This window comes from Phyllostomus discolor, chromosome 1 (assembly GCF_004126475.2).
Source record: "Phyllostomus discolor isolate MPI-MPIP mPhyDis1 chromosome 1, mPhyDis1.pri.v3, whole genome shotgun sequence".
Taxonomy (NCBI): Eukaryota; Metazoa; Chordata; class Mammalia; order Chiroptera; family Phyllostomidae; genus Phyllostomus; species Phyllostomus discolor.
This window is the reverse complement of record NC_040903.2, coordinates 209,247,506-209,273,549: the sequence shown is the minus strand read 5'-3', so window position 1 is coordinate 209,273,549 and position 26,044 is coordinate 209,247,506. Positions and strand designations below refer to the sequence as shown.

General features: G+C 43.6%; 1 protein-coding gene across 1 annotated transcript in view; it reads left to right on the top strand.

The window, feature by feature from the left end:
- The window catches only part of CATSPERB (cation channel sperm associated auxiliary subunit beta), a 67,431-nt gene extending 48,120 nt beyond the window's left edge, over window positions 1-19,311 (top strand). Inside the window, exons 18-25 of the mRNA XM_036017559.1 lie at window positions 4,007-4,146; window positions 6,374-6,571; window positions 7,375-7,485; window positions 10,860-10,970; window positions 12,213-12,348; window positions 13,784-13,884; window positions 15,273-15,347; window positions 18,931-19,311. Of these exons, the coding sequence (XP_035873452.1) occupies window positions 4,007-4,146; window positions 6,374-6,571; window positions 7,375-7,485; window positions 10,860-10,970; window positions 12,213-12,348; window positions 13,784-13,884; window positions 15,273-15,347; window positions 18,931-19,098 (1,040 nt within the window). The 3' untranslated portion in view covers window positions 19,099-19,311. The remainder of the gene's footprint in view (window positions 1-4,006; window positions 4,147-6,373; window positions 6,572-7,374; window positions 7,486-10,859; window positions 10,971-12,212; window positions 12,349-13,783; window positions 13,885-15,272; window positions 15,348-18,930) is intronic.
- Window positions 19,312-26,044: the final 6,733 nt, after the last annotated feature.

Genomic DNA, 26,044 nt, shown 5'->3' with positions numbered 1-26,044 from the left:
TAAAAAAACCCAAACTCCAGGACTGAGCAATACCAGAGACTACCCACAAGATACAGGAATCTTGAGGTGACAAATAATTATAACCCCAGAGAACCAGTGACAGCTAGCACAAAACTCTTTGTGGAATATTTTTCTAACCCAGGTAACATGGACTTCCATGGGAAAAAAAATCAACCTTAATTAAAATGAATTGAGGAAAACAATTTGGAAACTAAGCAAGGAAATGGCCCGACAGGAGGGATAATCGGCAGGCACCGGAAATAGAAAATTGTAACCTCCAAAAACTTAAGATGATAGAAAAATTAGAAAGATGCTAAAACTAAGCATACCTGAAACTCTTAGAGAGATTTTTAAAAAGACATAATAAAAGGGAAAAAATGCTATTTTTAAAAGAGGGTTATTTGAAAAACAGAACCAATACAATTCATATAAATGAAAACTATCAGCTTTGAAAAACAATGGATGGCATCTATTTTGATTTTCCTCATATTATATATTAATATCCTGAAAAATTTCTTTCTGAAACTCTTAGAATTCCTTCTCATTGGTTATAATACTGATTGCCCATATTTCCTTCTAGTAATTTTAGAGTTTTCATTTTATGATTTTAACTTTCCATTTAACCCCTTAATTTATCTAGACTTGTTTGGTGTATCATAGGTGGTTAGCTAGTTGTTCCAATATCACTTATGGAGTAGTATATTCTTTCTTCACTGATTTCAAAATACAGCTTTATCTTAATACACAGTTTAGGGAGGCTTGATTCCATAAGCATAACTAAATAAATCTTTGGCCACTGGTTTGATCCATCCTGGGCGTGGGGTGGGGGTGGGGACAGAAAATTCCAAACTGGCAAGTGGCTCCCATCCCAGAGTGTGATGGGACAGCCACTTTATTAACATAACAAAAGACAGCATTGTCACTCTCACTACTTAGGAAATCCCAAGGGTTGTGGAGCTCTGTGCCAGAAATGGGACAGAGGACCAAACACATATTTCCTATTCTAAATCACAAGGTCACAGTGGGACACCGTCGCATTTATTGTGTCTTCTTCAGTGTCTTTTTACTGATGTTTTATGGTTTTCAGTGTACAGGCCCTTTCTCTCCTTGTTTAAACTTATTCCTAGGTATTTTATTCTGTTTGATGATATTATAAACAGGATTGCTTTCTTAATTTCTCTTCCAGATAGTTCATTGTCAGTGTATAGGAATGCAACTAATCTTGTATTTTGACTTTGTACCCTGGAATGTTACTGACCTTTTTTGTTCTAACAGGTTTTTGGTGAAGACATTAGGGTTTCCTGTATATAAGATCCTGTCATCTGCAATCAGAGGCAATTTTACTTCTTCCTTTCTCATTAGGAGGCCTTTTATTTCTTTTCCTTGCCTAATTGCTCTGGGCAGAATTTCCTGTTCTATGTTGAACAGAAGCGGCAAGAGTGGGTATTCGTGTCTTGTTCCCTGTCTTAGAGGCAAAGCTTTAAGCTTTCAGTATGATGGATACATGATCAGTATGCTGACATGTATGATGTTAGCTATGGGCTTGTCGTATATGGCCCTTATTATGTTGACGCACATTCCTTCTCTACCGAATCTGTTGAGAGTTTTTGTCACGAAAAGATGTTGGATTTTGTCAAATGCTTTTTCTGTGTCCATTGAGATGATAGGTAATTTTTATTTTGTTAACATGGTGTATCACATTAAAGACCCTGAAAAGCCAAAGCAGTCTTGAGAAAGAACAAAGCTAGAGGCATCATACCTCCTGATTTAAACGACCTATCTTCCAAAGCTATGTGAATCAAAACATACTGACATACAAACAGACAGACCAATGGAGTGGAATAGAGCCCAGAAATAAACTCAGGCATAGCTAGTCAGCTAATCGTTTCTTTTTAGCCTTACTCAAGGACTTTTTAAAAATTGATTTGATAATCTCTTTCTGAAGAGCTGGTTAAACCGGGTAAGCACTTGAGTGAAACCGGACCCTTACCTTACATCGTTCACAAAAATTCACTCAAAAATGGATTAAACACTAATTGTAAGACTTGAAAGCATGACATTCTTAGTAGAAAACATAAGGGAAACGTTCCTGGACATTGGTCTTGGCAATGATTCTTTTTTGTTTTTGGAAATGGCACCCGAAGGACAGGCGACAAGAGCAAAAGTAAACAAGTGGGACTACGGCAAACCAAAACGCTTCTGCGCAACAGCAGCAAAAACAAATAAATACCAATCAGCACAATGATCAGGCAGTGGGAGAAAATATTTGCAACCCATGTATCTGATAAGGAATTTACAGCTATAAGATATAAGGAATTCATACAACCAAATAGCAAGGGGGGGAAAAAGCCTCAAAAATTCAATTAAAAACAGCCAAGGACCTGATTAGACATTTTCCCAAAGAAGTCACAAATGGCCACTAATACCTGAAAAGGTGCTCAATGCATCTCACCATCAGAGAAATGCAAATGAAAACCACGATGAGATAGCACCTCACAGCTGTCAGGTGGCCATTATCAAAAAGACAAGAGAGAGCAAAAGCCGGGGACAGTGTGGAGAAAAGGGAACCCTCGTGCACTGATAGCACGGATGTGAGTTGGTTCAGCCACTATGGGAAACACTGTGGAAGATCCTCAAACACTTAGAAGTAGGCCCAGCAGACGAGACGACCCAGTCATCTCACTGCTGGGCATGTATCCGAAGGAGGAGAAATCAGTATCTCGATGAGACATCTACGCTCCCAGGTGCGTTGCAGCATTACTCACAGTAGCCCAGACACGGAAACGGCACGTGGACATTGACAAAGGAGCAGACACGTAGTACATGTGCACAATGGAATATAGTCCAGCCATAAAAAAAAGAAGGAAATCCTGCCATTTGCAACAACATGGGTAAACCAGGAGGACACTACACTAAGTGAAATAAGGCAGACAGGGAAAGACAAATACTGCATGGTTATCACTCATGTGGAATGTGAAAAAAAAAAACACAAAAGTCTAACGCATGGAAATAGAGAGTAGATGCTGGTTGCTAGGGGCTGGAGGGTGGGGAAAAACAGGCAGATGCTGATCAAAGGGTACAGACTTCTGGTTATAAAAGGAGAAACTTCTGGGGACGTTGTGTACAGCATGGTGACTGTAGTTAACCATACTGTATTATGTATTTGAAATTCGCTGAGAAAGTAGATTTTAAGATAACTATGTCAGGTGGTGCCTGTGTTAACATAATTGTGGTAATCATTTCACAACGTATACATATCACAAATCATCACATTATACACTTTAAAAATACACAATTTGATGGTCAATTTACCTCAATAAAGCTAGGGGGTGGAATGTGAAATAACAGACCCCTCTTTGGACCTGCTGACTCAGAATGTGCCTTTTAACAAAATCCCCCGTTATAGTTTAGGAAGTGCTGGCCAGACGATCTTGATTTAAGGGAAACTTCAGATGTGACTTCAGGCAAATCGCTTATTACTTCCATTCATGATTTTCCATTAGTAAAGATAGCTGTTAGACCACACAGTGTTTCAAAACTCTTTTTCCTTTTAAGTTTCTCAGCGTGGAAAGATTGCACACAGGTGGCCGGCAGGCAGGAACTGCCCTGGTGACATATTGTGTTAATTGCCTCCAAGTATTCTCTCAGTAACAATGGACTGACAGCCCTTTAATTGAGCCTACCCTTCAGTTTCTTTCCGGAGTTACCCAACTCAGTGTGATCGGTACCAACCAAATGACCTTTATGTGCACTTGAGAACCTGGCTGTGGAAGTAAGGGGTGGAGTGCAGCAACATTTCTGTGAGAAATTTGGAGAAAATATTTGCAAAGTTAAATTTTTCCAATAACTATTAAAGTTCACTCAATGCAAATTCCTAACTATATTCACAGGCATTACACAGTCTTCATAATAGATTCTGTAGATGTTCTAGAATCCTGATTAGCCAATCATTAAATGGTTTCGAATTTTTATGATTCAGTATTAACCGGTAGCCTTGTTTCTGTAGGTACTCAAATAATTGGACTACCACTAGTGAAAATAATTGTTGGAAACCCAACTGTGTTGCAAGTTAAAGTTGAAGGCTCTTTTGATGATGCTGATAATTACTTGATGAAAATTTCTGTAGCCAGCCAATATATGCTGCAAGTAAGATTTTCTTTAATTACCAAAAAAAAAATCTACTAACTATAGAAAAGTTACAATATAAGCTAAGGAAAAGCCTTTAGGGTTAAGGTTGGGGTTAGAGGTTAAAGGGTGATCTCTGTTAAAGACAGACTCAGATCTCATTTCAAGTGTTTTCAGTGTGGACTTGGGGACAGTCACTTCACTGTGGTTCGTTTCCTTTCTATAAAATAGAGACGATAATAATAATGCCTACCTCATAAGGCTGTTTTAAGAATTAAATGTGATAATTTGAGTAGGGCATCTGAAGCATAGAAAATGCTTAGTCACTGAGAACTTACAGTATTTTTCTATTTTTCTCCCAAAACAGGGAGAGCATTGTATATACACTTTAAAATATTTGCTCTTTCCACTTCACTATATGTTTCCATCCTTTCTAGTCAATAAAAATCTTTTCTACATAAAGTTTTTTATCATAAAGACTTTAACATACAGACAAAAGTAGAATTTCCATATCTTTATTACACTTGTATTAAACAATAGTCAAGATTTTGTTTTTGTTTTATCATCCCTGTTTAACTTGTTTATAGTATGACATTTTGTAAAGATTTTATTTATTTATTTTTTTAGAGAGGGAAGGGAGGGAGAAAGAGAGAAAGAGAAACATCAATGTGCGGTTGCTGGGGGCTGTGGCCTGCAACCCAGGTATGTGCCCTGACTGGGAATCGAACCTTCGGTTCGATTCAGTTTGCAGCCTGCCCTCAATATATTCTGACATTTTAAAGCGAATAGCAAACATTCTGTCATTTCACTCCCTTGTGCTTCAGTCTGCATCTCTAAAAACATGTGTGTTTTCCCTCACTCAGTCACAACACCACTGTCATCCTGAAAACTTGTTAAACTAAATTTTCAGTTTAAAACCAATAGGTCCTGTAAAACTCAGCCTATAATCAAATTTCCCCACTTTTCTCAAAATGTTTTATAGGTGGTTTGTTTGAATTGGAATCCAAACAAGATTCATACAGTATGTGATTATTTTATCTTTTAAGTCTCTTTTAGATGAAAGGTACTATTCCATTTTATTCTCCTGCCATTGAATTGTAGAAATTGGGTCTAGTTATGTTCTAGAGTGTCCAACCTTCTAGCTTTTTCTCCTTGCTTCCTAGTTTCTTATTTAACTTGCGTTGCCCCTCCACCCCACAATTTCCTTTACAAGTACAACCCTACTTGGATTCTGGTTCAATGTGTTCTGGCAAAAATTCATTAAAAATACATCTTTTAATGGCTATAGAATATGGGAATAGGAGTAAAACTTCCACTACCAGAGTTTGCTATACCACTAGAGTTATTAGCATTGCTGCATTCTTAAAATTCCCAAAATACTTTAAATTTTCAAACAGAATTTATCAAGTGTTGTTAAATAATATTGTTCCAGGCTGAAATACATTTCTTGTGCACAAATTCATGCTAAAGATAGATCTCTGTGATATACAGTGATTGCTAAGTGAATAACTTCTTTTCAAAATGTGTGCCAATAGAAGTTATTTTATTCATATCTTGAATGCAAACACCTGGGTGTTCATCAGCAAGTGGGGGAAGCCCTATTTGTGTGGGTTGGATGTGCCTGTGCTGTTTCCTTAGTAAGTCCTTCCTGATTCTTGCTCCTTTCCAAATGTTGCCCATACCCAGTGAGATGGGAATGTGTTTCTTCCTGGAAAAGAATGTGTTTTCTATTGTGGTTTACTCTCAAACAGATCTTTATGTCACACTTATCCCTCTGTTTTCTATTAATGTTCTTTTTCTATCTCTGTCCTTTTTCTATATTCTTCAGTTGGTTACTGTGTTATTTTAACTCAGGCTGCCATTACAAAATACAACAGACTGGGAAGCTTAAACAAGAGAAATTTATTTTCTCACAGCCCCAGAGGCTAGAAGTTCAAGATCAAGGTGTCAGCGGGGTTGGTTTCTGGGCCGCTTTCCTCCCCTCTTTCCTGTGTCTTCACATCATCTTCCCTCCGTGTGTGCCTGTGTTCAGATCTTCTCTTGCTCCAGGGACACCCACCATGTGAAACTAGGGCCTACCCTGTTGACCTCCTTTGAAGCTGGATACCTCTTTAAAAGGTCCTCACTCCGAACGCAGTCACATTCTGAGATACTGGAGGTTAAGATATCAGCCTACGAATTTGGTGGGGGCGAGGCGCCTCCTACCACAGTGACTCGAAATCACCTTCCTTTATTTGGGTATTTCCAGGGAACCACTTCACTGGCATTTATCATCGGGGAAGCGTCGACTGACTGCTTTGTCACGACGTTCGTGCCGATCCTGAAGAGCAGCTGTAGCTACCTCAAGTCCATGCACCACAACCCCAGCAAAGTCATCCCGCTGGAAGACTGGCTCAGTGGGGTTCACAAAGACAGCCAGGGTTTTAACATGATCAAAACGTTACCGGTAAGAAGTGAAAATGAGCAAACAAAAACGATGTGAGCAGGTTGTTTTAAGGGTACCCGTGATATACGACTTGCGTGTGACTGGCTAGCCATGCAGTCTTAGCCTTTCTTTCCTGAGATGCTCAAAACACTCCAGTTGTTTTTCAGTCCTCGTGTTATCAGGGATGCGATGGTGACTTATTTCTAAACTGTAAAACGTTTCTGAAATAAGGATTTTTTGGTACCTTAGTTTCATTGTCATTTATGTCACTCATGTATATAAATGGTGGCGTTATAACCTTGGGCTTTTGTAATATATAAAGTAACTTGTCCTTATGTTGACCTGTCTCGACTTAGCATTACTGGCCCTATTTCAATGTAGTAGCTGTTTTAATTTTTGCCTTGTCCGAATCTGACTATTTTTTAAATATAAATTGGTACTCTGCTAACTAACTTATTACTTACAATTTTCCTTGTAGCAAAAAACAAAAAACAAATAACAAAACTTGAAGAATTATTTACTAAATACATGACTAGAACTTTTTATGAGGTGTTTAAACTTTATTTGCATTGACTTTATGGCCACTATTTTAGGTAATAAAAGGGTTTTCACTTATTTACAAGGTCCAACTTATATGACCAAGGATGGAAGCTGCTGAAATTTCAGAAAATATTGGTTTGGGAGCATAGGGTGAATAGAAATTTACTTTGATGCCTAGAACTAAAAACTAAATATTTTCTTTGAATGCTTTTCTGGAAAGTCAAGATATTTAAATCAAAGACATAGTAAATAATGAATTACCTATTTTGTTGAATCACCCGCAGATAAACTACAGGCCTCCATCTAACATGGGAATTGCCATTCCGCTCACAGATAATTTTTACCACGCAGATCCTAGCAAGCCCATCCCCAGAAATCTATTTCTCAAGTCAAAGGTGAGTCATTTTTCTATAAATAAACCAGTGTTTATTAGAATTGAAGATCATTGAGTAAAATTACAGTTGAAAGTAGCTACAGGGATTCAATGAGAAGCTGCACTTAGTAAAATGCTCCATCTGCCCTTTTTGGTGATGCTGCTGGTGGTGGTGGTGGTGGTGGTGATGGTGATGGGGTGATGCTGGTGATGCTGCTGCTGCTGCTGCTGCTGGTGATGGTGATAAGGGTGATGTTGGTGATGATACTGCTGGTGGTAATAGTGATATTGGTGATGCTGCTGCTGCTGCTGGTGGTGGTGATGGTGATGAGGGTGATGGTGGTGGTGGTGATGGTGATGATGCTGGTGGTGGTGATGACGTTGGTGAACATAGGGGTGGTAATGGTGGTGATGATGATGATGATGATGATTACTACTACTATTGCTACCAATTCTTCCTCCTACCACTTTAGTCCTTCTCATTTCACCGCTATTCATGGATACTGTTTTGGAATCAAGAAGTCTAGTGGACCTTTTACCCCTGACCTCCCCCTGGCTCCCATTTAGATTTTGAAGGTGATGAATGGACTGAAAGCACCTTTTCTCGAATAAAAAGAGCCCCCAGACCAATGCCACGCCTCCAGCCCTGAAAAAATAACGGTGCCAAAAAGGAAAGGAGAGTGTTTGCTTCAACATGGGTACACCTAGACCCCTGCCAAGGTTCTTCCCAGAGAAGGACCCAGCAGCACGCTGCCTCTCTGCAGTGTGGAGCGAACTAGGTGGGGAACAGAGGGACGGTGCATCATGGGATGGCTTCTCGAGGAAGCCACAGATGCCTATGGAATCTCTCTCCAGAAAAGCGCACTTACCTGCCCATACATGTGTGTACAGACAGACATTCGTGTCTACTCATGAGCATGCACACACACACAATGACATGAAATTGTTTTTTTTTTGCTCAAAACTCTCCACTGTCTTCCCGTCTCAGTCAGAGTAAAACCCAGATTCTCCCAGTGGTTTATAAGGTCCTCCGTGGTTTGGCCTTGGCGCTGCCTCTGACCTGGCACTGCCCAGGTCGGCCCGCTCCAGCCACATGGGCCTCCTTACTGTTCTGTAAATATGCCAGACGTGTTTCCACTTCAGGGCCTTTGTCGTTTCCAAAAACTCCTCTGTCCCGAATGCTCTTCGGCCCGATATGACGCAGCACCCTTCATCACTGTCCTTAGGTTTTTACTTAAATGTTACGTTCATCGTGAGGCCTTCCTTAACCCCTCTGTTTAGAACTGTAATTCCCATCTCCATATCACCCACCCCCATCCACCTTCTCTGTCTTATTTTTCCTCGTTGCACTTATTACAATTTTACATATTTTACTCATTTATTTTACTTATTGTATTTCATAAAAAGGTAAGCTACAGAAGGCAGGTTTTTATTAAAATCTATTTTGTTCTCTACTGTACCCTTAGTACCAAGGACAGTGCCAGGCATGGAGCGTGCTTAAAAATGGTTGAACAAAGCAATAATACATACACATTTACACACATATTGTTATACACACACAGCGTGAGGAGGTTGACTTCTTGTTGAATCTTGTATTTCAAGATAAGAAGCTCTGCTCTAGGCAAGAAGCAGCTATAATACTAAGTTCTCCAATTCCATTTTCTCACAAAGATAAATCTGGTTGTGTCACTACAACTAAGCCTCCTGTATTAAAATATGATTTTACTGTATTTATATGGAAATCTTTTAAGAAATATTTTGTTTATTTATTTTTACAGAGAGGGAAAGGGAGGAAGAAAGAGAGGGAGGGAAACATCAATGTGTGGTTGCCTCTCGCACGCCCCCTACTGGGGACCTAGCCCACAACACAGGCATGTGCCCTGACTGGGAATTGAACCAGCAACCCTTTGGTTCCCAGGCCAGCACTCAACCCACTGAGCCACTCTAGCTCAGGGCATTACATGGAAACATTTAGCGGGGGAGGGTTTCAGGGTTTTTTGGGGAGAGTCAAATAGGAAATATATCTAATATACACCTAAGTAGATGAAAGTTTTTTAATGCATCTTTTGAAATTCAACAAACATTAACTTCAGTATCACCAGAGTTACCAGGCACTCTACAGATGTTCTCTGAGGACACACCAGTAAGCATGATAAACTTGACACCCTCAGGGATCTTCACTCTAAGGGGGGAGAACAGGCATCAGACAAGAAAGTTGTACAAACTAAATAGCGCTATCCAGTGCAGTGTCTGTGAACAGCAAGACCCTGCACAACCTGAGGCAGAGCCACCTGGGAATATTTCTCCAACACAGTGTTCTCATTCTCACCTCACAGCTACCGCGTCAGAAGCTATGGGGTGGGGTCTGAAATCTGAATTTTTAAAAATCTCCCGGTTGGCCCTCACTTGCCCTAATGTTTAAGATAGACATGTAGTAGAGACAGACAGAAAACGCACACTGGGACTGTGAATCAGGGTGCCCGACTTAGTCGGAGGGAGTCAGACTGAGAGGTGGGTAGAGGCCAACCAAACAGGGGACAATGCAGGAGGAGTGCAGGCTAGCATAAATAGGAGACAAATGTCATTCCTCTGGGACGAGGAAACACGGAGGGCAGTGATGGGGAAGGGCTCAGTAACTCTGCTCCACGTTATTTGCTATTAGGGAAACGCAAATCAAAGCCACCATCACACACGTGCGTGTGATGTCTCACATCACACAGATACCACTTCACATACATTAAGATAGCTATGCCAGCCCTGGCTGGCGTAGCTCAGTGGATTGAGCTCGGGCTGCGAACCAAAGCATCGCAGGTTCAAGTCCCAGTCAGGGCACATGCCTGGGTTGCAGGCCACAGCCCCCAGCAACTGCATATTGATGTTTCTCTCTCTCTCTCTTTCTCCCTCCCTTCCCTCTCTAAAAATAAATAAATAAAATCTTAAAAATATATATATTTCTAAAAAAATCTTACATCATGACATCCTTTAAAAAAAAAGAATTTTGAAAGAAAAAGATTTGTAAGTATGTGTATTGATAGATGCTAACTAAACTTACTGTGGTGGTCATTTCAAAACCATCATGTTGTATACCTTAAACTAAGACAATGCTATATGTCACTGTATCTCAATAAAACGGGACAAAAAGAAACAACAACAACAAAAAAGATAGCTATGCCACCTTACAAAGAGGCAAGCCGCTCAGTGATACTTGGGTTCAAATCACCAAGCAAGGAGATGCAATTCAGAAATACATGACTTTTCCTTTATTATTAATGGGTTTGTTCCCCTTTCTCGGGGATTTTGTTTACGCAGGGAACAAATATTTTCTGAGGATTTACTCAGTTTGTAGGGATCCCACCACAGGGAAAAGAAGCCAACCTTTGTTCATTCTATTTGCAGAAGTCTGGGAAATTCAAACAGTGTGCTAATGTGTCCACTCGGGAGGAGTGCAATTGCACGCTCGATCAGAAGTTTTCCCATGCTGTTGCCTTCTCAGACTGCAGAGAAAAGGTGAGATGATTTTTAATTACCTGACGACAGAGTACTTTCATGTTAACTAGATTTTGAAATGCACATTTTGGTGAAGCACAAAAACTAAGACAGAAATGGTGTCTTATTATGACATAGAACTGAAGATGATACAGAGCTAAAAAGACCTGGAGTTAAATGAGCCCAGATAAGTTACTTAACATCATCTGTAAAGTAGAATAATACCCGCTCTGCCTGTCCACATCACGGGTTTCTTGTAAAGACACCCACTCACGTCTATATGAAAACAATTTGTAACTTGTCTGTCACTCGACTACATTATGGTGAATATTGATTCATTCAAAAAATTTTAGTATCGATTGTATACCAGGTTCTGGGATAATAGAAGTTGAAATCTGTGTAATCGGGAAGTTTAGTCTGGTAGTAGTGACAAAATACAAGACAGTGTAACGTGTCGGTGAAGAGAACAGATTGTACAAATATTTCCTTCTGTTGGTCTCACAGAATTCGAAGGTGTATCATGTTCTTGTTTGCATTAGCCAAGTGAGGTACACACTTGGTAGGACTTTCAAATAGAACTAATTCAAATGCCTTATAAGACTATACATAGCATTAAATTAAGTAATTTTACCATTGCATGTAAAGATATGATCACTGAATACAATATTAGGGTAGAGTCACCCTCGATAAATTATGAGGGTTGTTATGACGCACCTCTGAAACTCCCCACTTGCTGAATTACAGTAATATTTTCTGAGCATGGACTGCCCACTAAACCCTGCTCTAACCCTTCCCCGTGATTCCGTCTGAGGCCGAGCAAAGCCGGGTAATTTGCCAACAACCACGTCAGTCCTGTGTGATGGAGCTAGACTAGAGCTCTGACTCCAGAGCCTGAGCTTAAAGAGTGTCGCCAAAAGATCACGACCAGCAAGGAAAGAGGCGTGCAGGACGGGCAGGATCCAGGTCACGCAGTGACTCATGGGATATGGGGTAGCTAAAGGAGTCTGCAAATCCTCATAGTAACGTCCTGTGAAAAAGGCCCATGCAAAGTTACTAGTTTTGTTCCCACAAAACTTGTCTATTCCTTTTGGAGCTCACATGGGTTCTACTGTAAGACGGATCTTTATTGTCAGACACCCTAAGTAGCCCATTTCATTTGGAGTAGCCAAACCCTTGGGAACATAGCTATGCATTCTTTACCAGGAAGTCAGATTAGTCTTGAATTTCCCGAATTTACATCCATTCTTGGAATTTGCCTTTTAGGTCCCTCGTTTTAAGTTTCCAGTCACACACTATCCAGTTTCTTTGGCAATTCACAGCGAGGACGGACGTGCCCCAGTGAAAACTCCGTATCTGGTCACCGTGACGGAAGTGAATGAGAGGGAAAACTGGGAACTCAGTAGGGTTTGCTCTCTTCTATAATTATCTTACCTCCTAAGCGGTGTTGTTATTACCTAGATACGTCACTTATCAGAACTGCACGAGAAACAGCCAGAGCGCTTCGGAAAATGGTTTGAGCCCGTTGGCGCGCTGCTGTTCCTTCTAGTTCTGTGATCTCCCTCGTACTTCATCACCCCTTCCTGTGGCCTGGATTCTATGGCATAAAAGCATTTGTGATGAATTTAAACTCTGAAACATTTGAAAGCTGTTTTGTAGATTAGTACCAAACATGATTGGCCGGATCTGTGCTGCATGTCAGCCTAAGTGTCTCCCTTCACTGCGTACACAGAGTCACACAGGAAGCTACTCGAGGTGTTGCCAGACAGCCTATCGGATTTATCTTCTACTTACATGAGGGAAAATTTGTTAAAGATGTTATGGTAAAATAATTGAAAAGATGCAGAAATCCTTTTCAATAAGAAAAATGCACTTTTTCACAATTCAGTTTTACCTCAAGTATGCAGTCTTTTATTGCACGTGTTGAGTTTTGTTTCTGTATGAATACTTTAAGGTATAGGCAGCCAAACAGGCAGGCAGATGGAATTGAATACAATTTTGATCAGTCATTTGTGTTACCAAACATCTAGGCATTTGACGTGCAGTGGGTCTTACTCTGCCCAACATGTGCACTTTTGGAATGAAAAATCAGTAAAAACAAACAAAAAAAACACTGGTAAATATTTTGCTTTAATGAGCATCCCATTTTCTGTGGTGTACTGGAACCTGCTGTTACCAGCTTTGAGCGCTGACTATTAAACCTTCCAGCATTTTGCACACTGGTTGTTAAGCCATTCATAGCTTGAAATGAGCCGTGGGGAGAGTATTTACACCACGCGAATTGGCAAATGCTCCAATCAGAGCTTTTCTCCCCCTTTAGATCCTGTATACCATTACACTGCAATGTAATTACACCATTACATTGCAATTTCTAACCTCCACGCTACGCATCTGGTTTTAGAAAGAATGATAAGAAAAGCAGGAGTACCTGATCACTTTTCTGGGAAAGAGTTTTAGTGATCCTATCGTGAAATTTTTCTCTCACCTTATTTAACGTCACTTAACAACCTCTAAAGGGGTCCATTCGTATCTCATCGCCAAAGACGCACAGGGTGTACAGGTCAGGACTGGTCATGAGCATCGAGCTGGAAGGAACGAAGGTGGACAGAGGGTCTTGTCCTTCTCGACAGAGCCTCTGAGAAGAAGCTATGAGAGATATGAGGCTCAATCTCCCCTAAATTTATCCCCCACGAAGTCAAGCAGAACTAAAAATATTGGCTAGCTTAGTCATGCCATGGAGTGGAATCTGTCATTGTACCTTAATGTATGTAATAAGTTTTATATCAAATGAGAAAGAAAGCACGCATGTACTTAAACTGTATTTCATGTACTTTTAGAACACACCGTACCAGAAAATGTTAAAAAACTGAAAAATCACTTAGAATCTATTCTTAAAGTTCCAGTGTATAATCCTTCAGGCCTCAACTTAAGCATAAGGGTAAGTTGGCAGCATTTTTGTTATTCCTGGCTTGAGCTGAGATAAAATGTATATGTCTAAACTAAGATTGCTTTTAGCTTTAAAGTGTAGGTATCCATGAACAGTAGAAATAGCACCCTTAAAGTACAAAGTCTGTCCAGAAGGTATCCAGCCATATATATGAAAAAGAGAGACATTTATTAAAGGAGATACAAGATACAAGAAACATTTATACATAGGACAATGACACCTCAGTCCCCTTCAAAGTAGGCACCTTGGTACCTCACACAGTTCTCCCAGTCACCATCAGCTGCTCCATTGTATTTTCCTGAATCTCATCAATGATATGAAATATCTTTCCTTTTAAAGGTGATTTTAGTTTTGGGAAAAGCTGGAAGTTGCCAGGCACTAAATCTGGGCTATAGAAGGGATGAGTCACCCGGATGATTTGGTGTTTTACCAAGAAACTCTGCATGAGATGTGATGCATGAGCAGGCACACTGTTGTGATGAAGCTGCCAATCGCCAGTTGCCCATAGCTGCAGCTTTCTGAATCATCTTAATAGTTTCCACGGAGGAATGGTCAGGGTTAATGCAAATTCTGATGCAGATTCATTGCTCTACTCACTCAGTCATTTTGAATACAACAGCCACACAGTACACATGTTCATTAGGCAGTGTCTATCTCCCCCAGTAACTAGTACAGTGAGGTTGTCATTGTTCACACATGTGCATTCCAGTCCACTCTCCTTGGCTGCCAGGTTACATCCATGTTGTGCAAACCATTCTCGTTATAATGGCTGGACTATTTCCAGACAGACCTTGTATATGGAGAGTGTTTATTTCCTTTCCCATCCATTTCCTTTGATGTTATTATTTCTAAAGGTATCTGAAAGTTGAATTTAGCATTAACTTAATGATTTTTTGAGCTGATAGGCAAGACCAATACATTCGCCATCAAAATGGAGCAGAAAGGGTGTTTCCAAAAGTCTGGGGGTGATGGGTTCTTCAACTGCATGTACACGGACACACCTTCTGGTCCCAGCCGCCCATAAGAACACATGGAGTTGATATCATCTAGGCACTCACTGAGAAAGCCGATGCAAGTGAGGGGCCATATCAGAACCATGAGTATGAGGACTAGCCCAACGTGAGCATTGAGGCCATGTTGCACATTTCTGTTTCCCCATTCTGAATACTAAGTACAGTATCAGCTGTCGAATCCCTGCATCTCAAACTCTTGTCCTTCTCCTTCCATTTTCACTTTGAAGAATATGGTGTGTGCCCAGAGCCTCCAGACAACTGGAATGTCAATGCCACATCTGTGGGGAAGGGGGCTCCAGGGTACATTTTTACTCAAAGCAACGCACAGGTCTGTGCTGCTAAGGACCAGGTGTGTTTTTTCCACAGGGCTCTGAGCTCTTTCACTTCAGAGTGTCCGTTGTTCCGGGAGTCACTTTTTGTGAGCTAGTGGAAGAATTTGAGGTACGGTGAATGCACAGGTATGCCCCGGGGTGAGGGCTGGGGAGATGACATGACGAGCATCAGTCCAAAAGACACTGAGGCTTTAAAAATGGCCAACCTCGTGTGATGGACAGGGCCTGGAGGCAGGGGATCCTGAAGAATGGTGGTGACGTTGTCAGCGGTGATGCATTAGGGCGCATGACCGGTGGCAGGACCTGTATTTATTTTTGTTCGCTCTCCACCTTCCACGTTTAGCTCTGTTTTCTGACTTGCCTTGCCCTTCCTCTCCCTCTCGCCTTCCCCCAGACACGTGCGTCTGTCACATCATTGTTTCCGGTGGTACCCTCCTTTGGTTAGGTGCATTAGAATAGTGAAGTCTTAAATACAGCAAAAGCTAACAAGATCTAAAAAATGTGGAACCAAAACAAGTCTCAACAAATCACCTGATGACGTGCAGTGACTCGGCTTTACAAATTTATATAATGACATCTGCTATCTATGGGAAATGGGGAGGAAAGAGGATTTCCTCAAATTGATTGATGACTCATTCATTGTCACGTACCGATACTACCTTATCAATAACAAAATCAACCTCCCCCTGCCTCGGTTCCTTTTGCTCTCCTGGCCCGGCCCGCAAGGCCAGCCCCAGAGTGGATCTCATAACCACGGGGCTGCGAGGCCGTGGCAGCAGAGCAGGCACCTGAGACCCTGCGCGAACACCCACCCCGCTAGGTAGAGGAATGAGGAAAAGGGGCACCTGACATACGAAGAGCGTCACAGGAAATCCCCATTGTTTTCCTCTCTCTTCCCTCACCTCTGTGTTGCCCAAACAGCCCAGTTCCAGGGAACGACACGATAGGACAGGGAGCTCAAATCCTCATAGACTCTCAGCATTCTTCCGGACGACTTGGGAAAGGGCTTCTGGGGTTGGAAAGTGGGGGTGGGGGGGAATCACTAAGAGAAGAGAGCTGGAGAGGGAGATTCCTAACTCTGTGTATGAGCTAGCATGGGCATCAAACAGCACGCAATCAGAACACACCTAAAGAAGCATAGCAAAGGCTTCAAAATAAAACTATCACATCAACACCACGTAAGTTCCAGAATCACCCCTGCGTGGCACAGGAACCCAGAGGATACAACAGCATAGCAGAGGCTTTGAACCTGGAGCCGACCTCGAAGCCGCCACCCATGGATGGTGAAGCCTACCTTGTGTGTGACCTCAGCTCAGCCAGCGTCATCGGCTGCTGAGACAAACAGATCATCAATATTTGCCAGAGAATTCCTAACAGAAACCTGAGTCTCATAACATAATTCTTCAATGTCCAGATGGCAACCCAAAATGGCTCAACATACCGAGATCTAAGAAAATGGACTCGATTCTGAAGAGAAAAGACAACAAGCAAATGACAACACATGGATTTCTCAGACAGATATTTCATCCATGTGCCATCTTCAAGTAAATGGAAAAGGAGGCATTTGAAGCAGAGAAATGGAAGGTCTATAAAAATAATCAAATGGAAAATTTAGAACTGATAATACAATGTTTAAGAAATTTTAAGTCACTGGATGGACTCAGTAGCAGAATGGATATGGCAAAAATAATAAGAATTGCGCTTGAAGGTGAATCAGTAGAAACCTAACCTGAAGAAAAAGATTTTTAGAAGAATGGCCTCAGGGACCTCTTTAACAATATCAAAAGCTCTAATATTTATGTTGCCAGAGTTATGTTTTATATTTACAAATTCAAGAAGCCTAATGAATCCCAAACAAGGTAAAGTCAAAGAAATCATGTTTAAACACATCATAGTCAAACTACTAAAAATCAAAGATAAAGAAAAATATCTCAAAATCATCCAGAGAAAAATAAGGGAACAACATATAAAGGAACACCAATTTGAGTGATGGCTGATTTCTCATCAGAAACTAAAGAAGCTAAAAGAAAGTTGAGTAACCTCTTTAATGCACTGGGGTGGGGGTGGGGAGGGATGAGAAAGGACTGTCAATCCAGGATTCTGTATCTAGTGAAAATATCCTTCAGGAAGGTGAGAAACATAAAGGCATTCTCAGATAAAGGAAACTAAGAAAAGCCACTGTTGACAAAATTCCTCTTTTAAAAAAAAAATGCTTAAGGAAGTTTTTCAGGCTAAAAACAAGTGTCAACAGAGGAAAATGAATTTTCAGGAATGAAGGAAAAACTACAAACATGAATAAAAGTGAAAAGGAAGCCATTGCACCGTGAATAAAGGCAAAGAATCATTAAGTAATTTTTTTAAAGCCTGTAAAGTAGCTTACTGATACCAAGTGAGGCAACGAGGCTCACAGCAGCAGTATTGAAAGTGGAATGGAAATCCTGAATCTGAGGGGAGTCGTGGGGGAATGGATAGCATACGGGGACTGTTTCTAAGAAAACAGACAGCTCCTTGGGGCACAGGGAGGATGGCAGTACATTTAACTTGAGTTACACCCTTATCAGTCCTTTTCCTTACCAGCTGGCATTTGCCCACATTCCCCACCATTCTATGTCCATCCACCTCCGCCTTCTTCTGCCCCAAAAGATGATCTTGCCTCCCACTTCACCGAGGAAACACCAGCCACTGCACTTGAACCACCTGCGTCTCCATATGCCCCTGCTTGTACATTCCGCGTGAACGGCCCCCATCCTGAACCAAACTCTCCGAGAAAAAGACCCCCCTGTGCCTCTCGGTCAGTAAGCCTGTCTCTGCTACGGAAACTCGTTCTCCTAATCCACCAGTATTTTGCTGTGTATAATATGCACCCACATTTTTGGCCCTAACTTTCAGGAAAATCTTTCATTTTAATTTTTTAATTCAATTTTTAAATTTCTATTTAGAAACAAAACCAATGATCATATTCCAGGATATCGTTACTGCTTTCTAGAGTGACCCTTTTAATGCATAAGCATAAGTAAAAGAATTAAAAACGTTTCTATAGATACAAAATTAGTACTACCCTTGTATAATGGGCATCCTTATTTTTGCCTCAACATTTGGGGCAAAAAAGAGCACATTATACCCGGCAAAACACGGTCCCCATTCAGGCAGAGAGACCATTCTGAATATAGGAAAATTTTCCTACGTCAGCACTTGATGAGAGGATTTTCTAAAGAGATGGCAGCTTGAGAGAGCACACACTGACGCCCTCTCCCCGGGCGTCCTGCTTCTCCTGCTCTTCTGCGGACCCACTTACTTTTCAGCATCCTGCCCAGGAAGCGCCTCCCCTGACTCCCTCCAAGGCAGGGAGCGAGGCCTTCTCTGGCCCGTTCCCACTGCCCCGGCCGGGCCCTCCGTCAGTGACTGCAGGACGGCTTCCTGACTGTCCCATCTGCCTACTTCTGCCACTGAGAGACACACAGTCAAGGCAGAGAGGGGGGTCAGGAGGATTCCTACTCTCTGTCTGTTGCGTGAAAATTGTTGCTTCACAAATCATCGAGGGACTGTTTCCGAGCTTTGTGGGCACTGAGTAAGTCTGGGCAGAGTTTTGCTGAATGATGAGCAGCGTCCCCACCGTGTGGGAACTGTGTCAAGTTCAGCGTTTTGCATTACTGGATTCAGAAAGCTTAAAGACTTTGCTTTTTCTGTTGCAGATTTACGTTGACGAGGTGCCACTGCCGTTCCCAGGACACACACTTATTGCCATCGCCACTGCTGTGGTGCTGGGGGGAATGATTTTCATAGTGTTTATGCTCCAAATACGTAACATCCACCCATGGGATAAGTGCAAAACATTCCTTAAAAGAAGCAAAATGAACTAACTTATCAGGTACCAGCGTCAGCCATCTGGCTCATCGGTGAAAATCGGAATTGTGAACACAAGATTATCCCGATTTTCTCTTTATTCCCTAGTTTTATTAGACGATTCCTAGAACCATATACTTCAATGTTAATATAAAATCTATACAAAATACGACAGCATTGCCATGATAACTCAAATCGCTATTTGTCAATATGTTTCCTATTCCATGCTTTTATTTCATTTTAAAATTTTATGTCAACCCTTCTCTAAAGGATTTCTCCCCGGGGTTCTTAGAAAAATATAAAATGCTAACCATCTCTGTGTGAACTGAGTTTTCTGTATTTTTCAGCTTTTATGGAGTGGAGCCCGTTCTTTGGGGTCTGAAGCCTTGCTGTTCTCACTAGGAGGGAGAGTAGACCGTGGTCCCGCTGGGGCGAGACAGCCGGTGAAGGAGGCTAGCCTGCAGGTGTGCTTTCAGAGCTCCGTGAGAATTAAAGGTGGAGCTATCTGGGTTTCTCAGAGCAACTTCATAAGCAGATTGTGGTCCCAAAGAAAGGGAAATTCGACCCCCATCATGGGGGTGTTGGAAGAGCAGGGCACCTGCCCAAGGCACTGCTCCAGGCTGCACGTAGAATCCCAGAGACATGCACCTGTGTGCTTGTCAGGGCACCTGCCCACGTCATCAGAAGATGGCCGGTCCATTCTCAGATCCTCCCTGTCCCTGGGCGAACTCAGCAGCAGTTGCTTTGACACCAAGAGGGCAGGTGAGGCCTCCAGTCCCAAAGAGCCCAATTCTGGGAGCTGAAAATCATGGTCATGTCGTAGATCACAAAAGTTCTTTTGAGAGGCCTGGGAGCAAGGTGGGTGCAAGAATCAGACCCACAAGCCGGACGTCTCCGATTTACCACTTCATTGTCACCTAGCGTGGTACAGAGATTGGGCAGCATTTACATTAGTCAACCCCATCCCTTAGAACCCCAGTGGCAGCCTGAGCCAGCATACCGAATGCAGCATCACTATGGCAACGAACTGAAAGCATGCTGTGTTCTTCAGTGCCCGATCACACACCTCCAAACTGCCAGCCCGTAAAAGTTTCCCCAGAGATTTGACAATAAAATGAACACATTTCTGTAACGTGCAATTCTCGGGTGTCACTCTTTTCTATTCTGATTATGCTTGACACCCTCCCATTTATTTTCCATCAGAATCTACCATTCGACTAAGAGCGGGGCCTAGGAGGGATTTTGAGGCTTAGCCTGCAAGGGCGGCCTGTCGGGAAGCAGGGAAGTTTTCACTGATGGAAGAACTGAGATGACATTTGCTTGGCGGGGCATTTAGTCAGTTTTTACAGTGGTGGCAGCAGCCACCCTCAGATCTCAGCCCTCAGCGGCTTGTGACATTCAGCATGTGTTTCTGGCTCACTGGTCTGTGCACTGGCCATGGTGGTTCTGTGCCCGGCAGGTGTGCCCCACGTGGTTGTCCTCTGGAACACAGGCTGAAGGACAGGAGTCACCTGGCAGCTCTCCTCACCGCACAGGACCAGACACCAGAGGCCCAGCCAAACCACCGGAACTGTCTAAAGCAAGGCACTCGCGTCATGCCCGCTCACAGTCCATTAGCCAAGTCAGATCACATGGCCGGGCCCAGTGCCAGTGGGACGGGCATGTACCCCACTCTCATTCTGAATGTGAAGTCTTGGGATCCCTCTCACACCTGGATGCTCTGTTACCAATTGCTGTGTGACCAACTCCACAATTCAGTGCCTTAAAACAACAATCACTTTATTTGCTCCAGATGGTGTCGTCTGGCTGAGCTCGGCTGCATGGTCCTGCTGGTCTTGCTCGTGGCCATTCGTGCCCAGCCTTCAGCGGGCAGGGTGGCTGGGGGCTGGACTCAGCTGAACACCTGCTGTATGAGCTTCTTTCTTCATGCGGTCTCAGGGCCTCTCCCTTTTCAAAAGACCTCTCCGCGTGGCCTCTGTGTGTGGCCTGTCTGCCAGGGTAGCCTGACCCCTTACATGGCAGCGCAGGGCTCCTCAACCTTGCGAAAGGGGAAACCGTCATGAATTAGGCCTGGTACTAATCTGATTCTTGCAGATGGCACAATGTCACCTGCATCGTTTTGGCTAAAGAATGTCTAGCCCAGATGCAAGGGAAGAGGACTGTGCATGACCGTGACTATTGGGAAGTGAGGTTCATTGAAGGCCCCCAAATAAGAGGCTGCCAGAAAGCTCCCTCCTCAGCAAGCAAGTGCAGGCTCCTTTGCAGGCCAGGGCTGGAGTGTCCAAGATGACTTCCTAACCCCCGTATCCGGCTCCTCAGCTGGTTTGGCTGCAACAGCCGGGGATGGCCAGGCATCTCTTTCCCTGAGTGACCACTCCATGAAGGTAGCTTAGGCTTAACTCGCAGACTTGGGATATCATAGTAACTGGACTTCTTACAGGGAGGTTGGCTTTCCCCAAAACACAAAAATGGAAGCTGCCAGGTTTTCTTTAATGTTTGGACTTGGAAGCCTCAGAATGTCACTTCTGCTTCATTCTATCAGTCAAGGTGGTCCCAGGGCCAGGCCAGATTCAAAGGGAGGACGAACACACCCCATCTCTTTTGAGTGGCAAGGTGACGTTGCAAAAGAGCCTACAGGTCAGGAGGAACTGTTCCGGTCATCTTTGGAAATGCAGTCTGCCACTTTGACGTTCATCGAGGAAATCTGCTTTGGGCTGTGAACTCAGTCCGCCGTCTGCTTTGGAAATCCACAATGTCAGCTCCGTACCAGCTTTTCATCATCTCGGCTTTCGGCCACAGGTATAACAAAAGCTTCATTCAGAAGGGTCACAAAACATTTCTGACCAAGACTATGTTGTCTAGAACAATAATTTTGAAATCTGAGTTTCTGAGCACGCTCCGAAGCAACCGTGCAAACCTGAAGAACCAACGTTCCTCTTGCAGTGGTCAGCCACAGGGGTACATAGGTACCTGTCGTCAGTGTGTTCGGGAAGTCACAGCGAGTGCCGAAACCAACGAGTGAGTACCGAATGTGACAAGTGACAGAACAATTTCTCTTTCAGGGAAACGTCGTGACTCATGCAAGTTCCAGCAAGCGCAACGAGTCCGGAGCCAGCACGGAGGGCTGGAAGGTTTTTTCTCATCAAAATGAGACAGAGTACAGGGTTTGATGAGTTGTGAGGCCTCTGTACTCGGAGGCCTGACTGTAACATCCAGGCCCCTCCTCCCAGCTCACCCCCTTCTCATGTCGCACTCAGTGGGCCCAGGACCCTGCACCACCCCGGGCAGCTCTGGGCTGCAGCAGCAGGCATTCCTGGCCAGACATTTTCACACGCCGCCATTGTATGACTAAGCCTCACCCACCACAACTTCCATCTCTAGGTTTCTGGTTCAAGTTAAAAATCCTCAGCGAGAACTGGCTGAAGGAGTCTAAAGCAGAGGGTTATCTGCAGGCCAATCAGCTATGGTCAGGGGACAGGGCCACGCAACGCAGACCTAGCCCTTCCGTTCATCGGGACCATTCCCAGAGAAGAAGGAAAGAATCACTTTGCAGCTCGGCCTCCAGCTGGCGGGGAACGGGCAAAGCTGGAGGCAGCCTACAGGGAGCAGAGGGGCGGCTGAGAGTGACCGTGATCGTGGAAGCGCTGGGCCTGCTGCAGGGCTCTGCAGAGGGAAGGGGTGGAGGAGGTTGGGAGTGGTGGACAAAGCTTCAAGGGGTCAAACCTCCCTCCTTCCACCCCCAAACAAGGCAGTGTGCTCACCCAGCGGCCCCATCAGTGCATCAGGCCCTTTCACCTGTAGCTCCCAGGTGGGCAGCTGTGGCCTGGGGAGGGTTGGGGACGGGGTGCTGAGCCTCCCAGTCACCTCGGCTCAGCACTTTGGTGTGCCCACCTCTCCCCCTCCCCCACTCATATGAAGAGCAAATATTGAATGACTGACATGTGATGTCATGAGCACTGAGCTGAGCTAGTGGTAGACGCTGGCCAGCATCATTAGAACCTCTGCCTGCCCTGGGGCTGGAAGCAGGTCCCACAGCCCACAGCTCAGTCAGCAGCTCTCCCTCCCCCGCCAGCCTGCCCCTCCCCTGCCAGCCTGCCCCTCCCCTGCCCCTAATACAAATGTAAGCAACCCTGTGAAGATCCTTCTACACCTTCCTTCCAGTTCACACAGAGTCCGCCCTGCAACCCCATTATACTCCAGCTGGATGGCCGCGGAAAGACTGACTCCGGAAGCGAGGGAAGGAACGGCGGTGGGCTGTGTTCTCAGTGACCAGGTACTTCTTCCTCGTGAATGACAGAAATGCTGTGACCTCTGTGAGGTGGGCCCCGACCCTTCCGATGTTCGCGTGGGGTCAGAGACTGTGACTTCAACACTTTTAGGAGGATCTGTGCATTTAAACCTCCAAATAAAGTGGCTGCTGTCCTACTCGTGGAAACATTCAGATTTGCCCCCAACCTCAGATCAGTTTTAACAAGCACTGATCAGCACTTGGTGTGTGCAGGGAAAACCAACGGATTCAGACCGCAGTCATGACTTGTGAAGAGTTGCTTAGTTAAGTTTTGTGACTACATTTTGGTTAGCTCCCTATTCAAAATAGGGCTATTCTCATGCATAATTTCTCATTGCTACACACCATCATTCTATTTAAAAGATCATTAGCATCACGAGAGAGAATACCTTCAACACCACGAGAAACACAAATATCTGGTATTTAGAGACATACACGTTTAGCATTTGGGTAAATCTCTAGGGTAGTAACAGTAATGCCGGAAAGGTCCTTCATTTCGACGATGGCTAACCGTATTCCGTTGGTGGCAACCAGGGCCCTCCCTTGTGGAATGGCAAACGTTTTCCCTCTTCCACACTGACCCAGCGAACACACTCACGTATTCACGAGGATCTGAGTAGCAGCTCGTGGGCATCCGGGGACTCCTTGTGCTCAGTGGTGCTGGGGGGGTCTATTATGAGGGAGGCCTTCTCTGACCCTGGAGGGGTTACTAGTTCATCGTGCTGACTGTAGGCTTTTGGACATGTTGAAGTAAATGTTTCCTTTTCTTCCTTTAAAGATTTTATTTATTTATTTTTTGAGAGAGGGGAAGGAAGGGAGAAAGAGAGGGAGAGAAACATCGATGTGCAAGAGACACTGTTGGTTGCCTCTAGCACGCCCCCAGCTGGTAACCTGGCCCACACGCCGGGCATGTGCCCTGCCTGGGAATCAAACTAGCGACCTTGGTTCGCAGGCTGGTGCGCACTCCATGGAGCCCCAGCAGCCAGGGCCAGGTTTCCTTCTCTGATGGAAAAGTACTTTTCTGGAGGAGAGAAGTAGTAACCGCAGTCTTTCTGCCTTCTAGACTTGCAATGTGACCTTCCTTGGGCATTCTTGCATTCCTAGGATCAACCCTACTTGACATGGTGTTTTATTTTTCTAATACTCTGTGGAGTCTGGCGAACTAACTGTTTACTCTGGACTTTGACTCTTCGAATATCACTGAAATGAGCCTATAATTTTCTTTTCTGGTACTGCCTGTCTCTGGTTTGGGCACAGTTCAATCACACAGTGAGTTTGGCCGCTCTCCTTCCCGTCTTTTATGGAAGTGTTCACTTAGGGCATGGACTGTCTGTTCCAGGATGGTTTTAAAAACTCCCTGGTACAAATAGCAATAGTAGGCCTCACTGGGCTTCCCTCTTCTCTCTACTTCATCCAGCCTCCTGGGTGTACTTGTTTATAAGTGTACCAAGTACTACACTTTCCATTCTCATTTTCTACCCCAGTTCCTTCTAAAAAGAGTTCTTCTCGTGGTCTTCTAGCTTGCTACTTTCTTCTTCGGTTATCAATTTGATCACTTATTCCCATAGATTAAGTTTCCTGACTTGATATTACTCATTTATTTGACAACTATTCATTCAGTGTCAGGTGCTGTTCTAGGCACCACTAACCTGTATAGACATTTATAAGAGATAAAGAACAGATGTTTCCCTCCTCCAATAGTTCTTTTCCCCTCAGTGATGGAAGCAACATTTTGTTTCTTAGTTGAGCCCCTGGGTTTGTTTTTTTTTTAAACAATATTCTCTTTCTTTTTTAAAAAAGATTTTATCTACTTATTTTTAAGAGAGGGGAGGAGAGGGAGAAAGGGAGAGAAATATCAATGCGTGGTTGCCTCTCACGTGGCCCCCACTGGAGACCTGGCCCACAATCCAGGCATGTGCCCTGACTGGGAATCGAACTAGCGACCCTTTGGTTTGCAGACCATCTGCAGCTCAATGCTGCTCAATCCACTGAGCTACACCAGCCAGGCTGAACCCCTGTTTTTTATTAGAATAGATATGTTTATTTGTGGTACATGTGTTTTTAACTTTATTCTATGCTAAAGATGCCTCTTTTATTTCTAATACAGTAGTACATATTTCAGCTTGGCGGCTCTCACTTTCTTCCCCTGGAGAGGTTAGGAATAGCGTGTACATCATGAAGCAACAAAACTTTCAGGTTCTAATAGTTCCTTTTAATGTGGCACAAGTAATTTTCTCTTTGTTTTCTTTCCTGATTTGAATGCATTGATATCGAGTCATTCACACACATCTGTTCAATCATAATACATAAATACGCAATGTTTGTTTGTGTAGCATGTCCGTGTCCCAGGCCACAGGCTGGATGCTGGGGCTGTGAAGATGCAGACAGCGCATCCTCTTCTTGTACAGAACCTGGCATCTACTGGTGGGAAAAACTGGGAAGCTTAACCAAAAATACTCAGGTGTGGTGTCATCCATCACAAAGACGTGATTATCAACATGAATACATGTAGAGGACTGGAGGATTTAAAATCAATAAAATTATTGAAGAGTTGGGGTAGGGAAAGGGCTTGCCTGATCTGTATCTACCAGGAAGTGGTGTGCGCATGAGCTGGGTCTTGATATGAAGAAGGAAGGGTATTGACACGTGCAAAGAGCGAGTTATTATCATCATTG